The sequence below is a fragment of the Maylandia zebra genome, linkage group LG16 (assembly GCF_041146795.1).
Source record: "Maylandia zebra isolate NMK-2024a linkage group LG16, Mzebra_GT3a, whole genome shotgun sequence".
Lineage (NCBI taxonomy): Eukaryota > Metazoa > Chordata > Actinopteri > Cichliformes > Cichlidae > Maylandia > Maylandia zebra.
The window spans coordinates 10362569-10369994 of record NC_135182.1 but is presented as its reverse complement, the minus strand read 5'-3'; the positions used below and the strand labels follow the sequence as shown (position 1 = coordinate 10369994).

Genomic DNA, 7426 nt, shown 5'->3' with positions numbered 1-7426 from the left:
TCTTTTTAAACATTTTCTTGAGCAAAGAATACAAGTGAACGTGTTTTTTATGCCTGTTTGACCACTGAAGTCATTTAGTTGGGGACTCCAATTTTAAACAAAAAACCTGCCCAGTTAACTGCCCAGAGATGCCTAGTAAGTGTAAAGACTTGCTTCTGTGTACACCTGCGGCACTATCAGTAAGGAGGCATATCTACTCGTAGTTATTGACCTTTGACCTCTACTGGTCAGCAGACATCAGATTCCTTTAGTCACAGCTGCCACTGAGCCAGAAAGGGGTCACGCCCTCCCATCTCCTTCCACCTCTGGAAATAGACACAGTGTTGCTTAAGAAGTTATCAACCACTCAGCTTTGCCGAGTGGTTGATTCATGCGCACAGAAGTCAAGAGACTTGTAACACATCTTTCACTGTGCCTGCAGTTTTGCATGTAGGTATTACATTCTTAGAAGGAAGTGAAGGCTCTTCCTGCCCTTCTTTATGTAGTCTATGTTTGTGATTCACTTTGATGGATCACATTAAGAGAACTATGTCGATGTTCCAAGAAACATTTGACACTCAGTGTAGATCTTGTTTGTTTTGCCTACAATGGCTTTAATTTCAGAGATAAACAGTGAGTGATCAGGTCACTGAAACACACAGGGCCATTTGTGCATGTGGTGTTGGTGGTCTTCCATTGACAGATCGACACTGCTTTACCAGTAGAGTTTGCAAGACAGCAGGTACACCTAGTGTGGTTGCCTACCTCTGGAAACACCTCCCTGCAGGGGAGTTTCCAGGATTTTTTAAATCCAAAAGCAGATTAATTTCAGATGTGAACTGAAGCTCAGAATAAAAAAAAAAAAGACAAGACACGTGCTAATAAAAGAACAATTTTTAATCGTTTTATGTTATCGCAGGCAGGTAGTAGCTGTATAAATACACACATTATTTTCCAGTTTTTTTCAGAGTGGGTTACGGCTTTAGTTCACATTTGATCAACTTTATTCCAGTCAACTTGTCAAATCTTAATCTGACTGTCCTGTCAAAACAAAGGTAAATAGAATTTGAAGCAGTTATTATTTACATATGATACAAAAATAGATTTCACAATAAAAGAGAGATATATTTACAATAAGAAGCTCTATAAAATACAAATATCTTTCTGTTATAAAAAGCCATTTTTAAAATAACTCTTCCAGCTCAAGTTTTGCACGAGGGAGTGTAATCTGGTCTGTGGCAGGATGAATTGTAATTCAAACAACGAATGCACCTTTAATGGGAGTCCATTACTTCATGGCTGCGCAGTATTCTTGTCCTACAAAGCTAATCTTAACCCTGACTGCAGTCTTTACAGCCATGTGGTCTGAAGTTAGTGCTGGGTTAACTTTGGGAGCGCTGAGCGGCTGGAACTGATGCTGTGGTCGAGCTACTTGGCAGCTGCTCCGCCATCCAGCTGCATCCTGTTGGGTGGTTTTCTGTGAGGGGTGGGCAGGTGCATGTTAACTGTTCAAGGGGGGTCCTCCAGACTTACACTCCCTCCTTCCCTCATGGCCAGGCTCCAAGCTGACTGTGGGCCTCTGTGTCACATGCCTAGACCAGACAGAGACGGACACGGTTAGAGCAGGACTCCCTGGCTCCTGGTTCTATTCTCAGAATGGTGGACGCTCAACTTTACAGGCTGCTCATCGTAAACACTGGTGGCCCCAATAAACACACCACACTTCGTTGCTAACAGAGGAGCTGGCTGACTGCCTGAACGGCTAATTGAATGTCCAACTTTACAGACAGACGGGATGTCTGCGAAAGACGGATGTGCAGTGGCTAAAACAGAGTAGGGAGCCCAAGGAACAGACATGGAAATAAGAAAAGTTCCTCACTCCCACCCCTGTCTCTTTCCAATACTGACATTTAAAGTTGAAATTTCCGACAGGGTTTACCCGGCACACATTCCTTATTCTCTGATGCAAGTTCCAACTCTGACAAGGCCTGAGCAAAGAGGAGGCGCAGCACAAACCAGCCGTCTATTAGCCTAACATAGTGTAAGCTACCAAATTGCCTTCTCAGGTTACAGATTTGTGCATTCCAAGTCAACTCAGGTCAAATATTATTATTAAAGCCCAGTAGGCTAGAGATGACAAATTTGCATACACCACGGAACATTCCCTACCTCTGGGTTGCCAAATATACAGCAGAGGTTCCAGATTCAGCCCACTGAATGGCTTTGCAGAGTGCAAAGACTGCAACAAGGAGGGCATAAATTTTGGAATTTTCACTGCTTTTTACATTTGGAAGAACTGCGCTGCTAGTTGATAAGAATGAATGGTGTGATGACAGCTGTTATTTAGGTCACTGCTGGGTTTGCAGTTTATCCTGACATCACTCAAGGCTACACGAGAGTAAGGTGGGGGTTTCTTTGCTTCACTACCACCACATATTGTTCAAACTGACTTGTTTTTCTAAAGACATCTCATCATTATCATTACAAATAGATGTTTTATTACCTGTAGATATTTTCACATTGGAGTTACACTTTACATGAAAAGAAAAGAAAGTAATAGGAATGATTTGGAGGGTTGAACTGGGCTGTATGTGACCCACAAACTAAAATAAGTTTGACACCCCTGCTCTACACTAAGAGGATCAATTTGGATAAAGAACAAAAGCCCAGAGGAAAATGCCTCCGTACAGGGTATATGTACCATGCACTGTATACACGGAAAGAGATAGGGGAAGAATAGACCAGGATGAAATTTATAAAGCAGCGTTCCACTGTGTATGATCTGCACTTCAAAGCTGAGTGACAGGTGAAAAGGGATACGCAGCCTTTCTCTCCAGTGTGGCCCTGGAGGCCTGGAGGTCCATATAGCAAGCCTCAGCCACTTCATAATCCTGACACATCATTGTTTCATAGAAACCTGCGGGGTGGCTCTCATGGCATTTTATGAGCAGTTGTTAACACAGCCGACACAGGGAACAAACGCTCCGGTTAATCCCGAGTAGCGGGTGGCGCCAGCATGCAGGCTAATTTATCATGGGGCTCTGACAGCCAGATTGCATTAGTGCTTACTCTCTAGTGTCTTGTCCAGGTCAGCGATGAAGTCCTCCAGCTCTTTAGTGTCGCCCAGTTTGGCTGCAATGGAGACACGCAGAAAGAATCACGATTTTGAAGCAGTTTAAATATAAGCTTCTTCAATCACTCATTACCACATATACAGTACAATACATAGCTTGTTTATGTCCATGAGTTTTCAAGGGCTTTTACTCACGTTTTGGTGACATTAGGGGAGGTGAGGTGGTGGTGATGGGGGAGAGCATGGTGGGCGAGTTCAGTCTCTCGTCGCTGAAGCTGAAGCTGTTTCTGTTGAGAGACTCGGCACCTGTCAGAAAGAGACAGAAGAGAAAATGCAGGCACATAAGATCAAGCGAGTACTCACTTTTCTCTACATCTGTGTCAGTGGAACAAGCTTCAGTGTGTAATCATCGCATTCTCCTCTAATGACACCCTTTCTCTATGGGCTGTCGCGTGCATGCCTCACAAACACGTGCGGGTACAGCACAAAAACTAAAGTGTTAAAATGAATCTCTACGGAAGTCTTTGTTTTTCTAGCAGCAAAAGTTTCTGGATGACTTTCAAAGCTAAAAAAGAAAAAGTCTCGATGACCATAAATCATGGATTAAAGCACCACTGAGGCTGTTAGTGACAGTAATATCAAAAGTTTTTCTGGGCAAAGAGGTCTCTAAAGGCAGCCAACTCTTCTCCTGCTCTTTAGTAAGATTTATCTTTGACATGTTCAAAACAGCAGAGCACGCTCTTATTTGGGATACTGTTTGTGTTTTTTATGCACCACCCAAATCTCTACACAGAGTCTTACATAAATGACCTAATAGTCACCTTTATTTTGCCGCACAGTACTTCAAACCACCACTCTTGCTTCACAGCAAGGAAGGTTCTGGGTTTGAATCCACCATCTGTGTGGCTGCTCCGGCTTCCTCGCACAGCCCAAAGACTTGCAGTTAGTGGGGTTAGATTAACTAGTGATTCTAAATTGTGTGAATGTGAGTGAGAATCTTTGCTTGTGGCAGACAAGTGACCTGTCGGGGTGTAGCTTGGATAGGGATAAATGTTTATCCGACAGCATGAGAGACTTTTTAAATCATTCTTTGTAGAAGTGCAAACCACACTGATAATAATGAATGTGTAGCTGTGAAGTGTGTGTGCTCAAACTAAGATTAGGCTACACTTAAAGATGCCGATGTGTATCTTGCACCATGTCTGAGATGTCAAGCACCCACTTGTTCCCGCCTCTCTGACCAATGCCTCTCCCGCAACTCTGGATTGTGGGAAATTGCACATGGGATAAAGGCAAAACACGCGGGAAGTGCAAGTGGATCACATGCAAACACACACACACACTGATGAGCCCTTAATGTCTGCACTTGACTTGAACCTGAATCCCTCTCATTTCTCAGCTTCCTCTGCTGCTCTATATTCATGTCTGTCTGTCCTTATTCACTCCTACATTCTTCATACCACTTTCTATGGCTCTCTGTCGCCTCTCTCACCCACACTGACACTCCAGGGTGCAGCTCCAAGACTTTTTTGTCATCTATCTACGCCTTCAACAGTCAATACATCCATCAGACTTTGAGACAATAGATGACCCCTGTGGGAGACAGCTCGTTCGTCATTACTTCACTACCATGGAGAGGACAGGGTTCAAGCAGGAATCCGATCCACTGATCAAATCAGCAAGCTCATTAGTGCCATAGACATGTGTTCAAACACCTTCCCTGTGTTTGTATCACTGATGTTGCTCCCTGCGAGATCATTAGTGATAATGGCCCCTGTTATTGTGCAATTATCTAGTTTTAAACATCTGATTCTCTTTCTAGTATATATCATACATTCGACTGTTTGGCCATCAAACCTGTACACCCTCTTTCCTCCCTTAGACGGCCCAACCCACTGGCATGTGTTTGGAAAAGTATATTTGCGCATGGGGACATGAAGCATATTTTTCTCTGTGTGTCAGCATATCCCACTTGCCCGCCTGAAGTCGGCTCTACAGCTGGGGGAAGCTAGACTTTTAAGACACTGTATGGTAGAGTGATATGGTAACATATGACAGTAAACCCTTAGAGACGCAGCCACAAAATAGGGGCAGGTGTGCCAAAATATGCAGCTCAACGTGACGCCAACATCTCTGAAGCATGAGAAAGGGATTTTCTCTCACTGCTACTCTCCCTGCGTGCGAGCATACATGAAGGCGTATGCAACAGTTTGACGCTCGACTCGGGTGCCCTCTGGATGCGGCACTGTAAATGCAAACAATACCCTAATCAATTCAAAATAGTCTGTATGCTTATCTGTACCTCATACACCTGTGAGAATGTTAATGTTTAACTTTCAGTAAGTTTAGCAGTGTGGTGATCCCGATTCCAGTTATGTCGTGTTTGCACTTCTTGTGGATGTGGAATGTGGTCTCTAGCATTTCCTCCTGTTGAGAATAATGATTCCTGCTCAGTTTTCTTGTTTAGTTGATGGTCAAATGTTTGCTAGCGTTTATGTAACTGGGCCACTGTGACATTAATCAGCAATACTAAATTAAAATTAAATAACACTCTCTTATGTTTATGTGTACTATATTACATTGATGTGACATATCCTCCTCAAGCCAAGTACACTCAAAATAAACAAGCTTGTGAACCTGGCTTTTTTTAAAAGGTTTCCTTACTTAGAGAGTTTGCATGTTTTTTACATAAAGCCTACTTTACAGTGTACCTGATAAGACACTACACACCCAAGGCATACAGTGCGCTATAGGAGGAGTGGTACTGTAGAGATAACAAACCCTGTGTCTTCAGTCTGCAGAGAAGTACAACGTGTCATTATTTTGTGACACTCTGTAACTCTTGCCTGACTGTCTGGGGTCCAATTTAATTGCTCCATGTTAAGGATGACAACAAAGTCGCGCCACTGAACCTTTCCACTGGTTAGATAACCATGGTAATACTGAGGAGCAGGTGAGCCGAGAGTAAATCACAATCCTTGCCCACTTACTTTCTGTGTCGCTGATGCCGCTGTCGCTGACGCTGGCGCTGCTCCTCCTCTTCATGGTCTTCAGGTGTTCGTCGTACCTGAAGTGTCGCCTCTCCACCGGCGATGTGAAGTCTTCGATCACCGCGTCGAACTCGCACAGCACATCGTTCAGATCCTCCTCATTGACGAACTTGGCTGCAAAGGGGGGGGGGATAATTCACAAAATTGAAATAAAATGTTACGCAAACTGTTGATGTTATGATTCAGGTCTGAAAATCATTCACGTAGCACATTATTCTATTCTTATATAAACACAACTGCAATTCAGTTATCGTACTCATATATAAGATAATATTTATATACATATATATTTAAAACAAACGACATTACCTTGAGGCTTCAGCTTTGGGGACTTCATGATTCCACTAGTTCGCTTAGAAATGATCCAGAAACGTCGTGAAAACTTCTAAATAAATAAATGTGGCCCTCAGCGTAAAGTCCCACTTCGTCGTAGGGTGCTTCAGGTCTTTATCTAACCTCCAGGTCCAGGACTGGCGCTTTTTAACGAGCCCTGAGGAGTGGGGGCGGAGACGCAGGGAAGGGAGGGGAAGCGTATGTGTGTGCGCGATCTCTTACGCGCTCGCCATTACCAATAAAGCTTCCCCCGGTTAAAGTTACGGTCCCCTGACGTCTCCTTCTTAAAAGTATGTTTGTAAACAACTTCTGTGTCACTTGCCAGGCAGAAGTGTAATGCAGGGATATTTATAATCACGAGTCAGGGCTTTTCATATTTTATCACCGGGCAGATCATCACAGTAGGGTGAGTAAGTATACTTACTCACCCTACTGTGATGATCTATAGCCTCATCTTTGATGAATGACCAAGTTTCTATAATCAAACTGCGTTTCCTCTCTTTGCATTTAGAAGAAATGAAATGAGAGTATGATCAGTGTGGGGCATCTTTAGATCAATGATTAACTCGGTACATCTCAGCCTTACTGTGAGTGATTGATTTTCATTCACACAGTGGGAAACTGCGTGTTTGCTGCTAGAGTTATTCACAAAGAGACAAAACACTGACAGATCCCATAAAAAAATCAAGCTATTGAATAATTTCTCTAAAAAATGGGAATTTATTCTGGTTTTATAGATAGAACACTATTCAGGTTACATAATCTGCACTGTACTCAGATAGGAGTAGTGATGTATCGGTCGCGAACGAAACAGCTCTTAGAGCCGGATCTTTGAGTGAACGACGCGAGCCGGCTCCTTATCGCAGGCCATGGTTTTTTCCCCTTTCTCTCACCCTCTCTCTCGCACTATTTTCCGCTTCACTCCGCATGCGAGCCTTGTGCTTTGCGTTGGGAAGAGGGGGGACTCGCAGTAGCACAGGAACAGAGCTGA

General features: G+C 43.5%; 1 protein-coding gene across 1 annotated transcript; it reads right to left on the bottom strand.

Moving 5' to 3' along the window:
- Positions 1-858: 858 nt before the first annotated feature.
- rgcc (regulator of cell cycle) lies at positions 859-6569 on the bottom strand. The gene is made up of 5 exons (XM_004572977.3): positions 6412-6569; positions 6043-6216; positions 3248-3358; positions 3049-3111; positions 859-1571 (listed from the first exon to the last, which is right to left on the bottom strand). The coding sequence occupies exons 1-5, from the start codon at positions 6437-6439 to the stop codon at positions 1564-1566; spliced, it is 384 nt and encodes a 127-aa protein (XP_004573034.1). The 5' UTR covers positions 6440-6569; the 3' UTR covers positions 859-1563.
- Between the last annotated feature and the right edge of the window lie 857 nt (positions 6570-7426).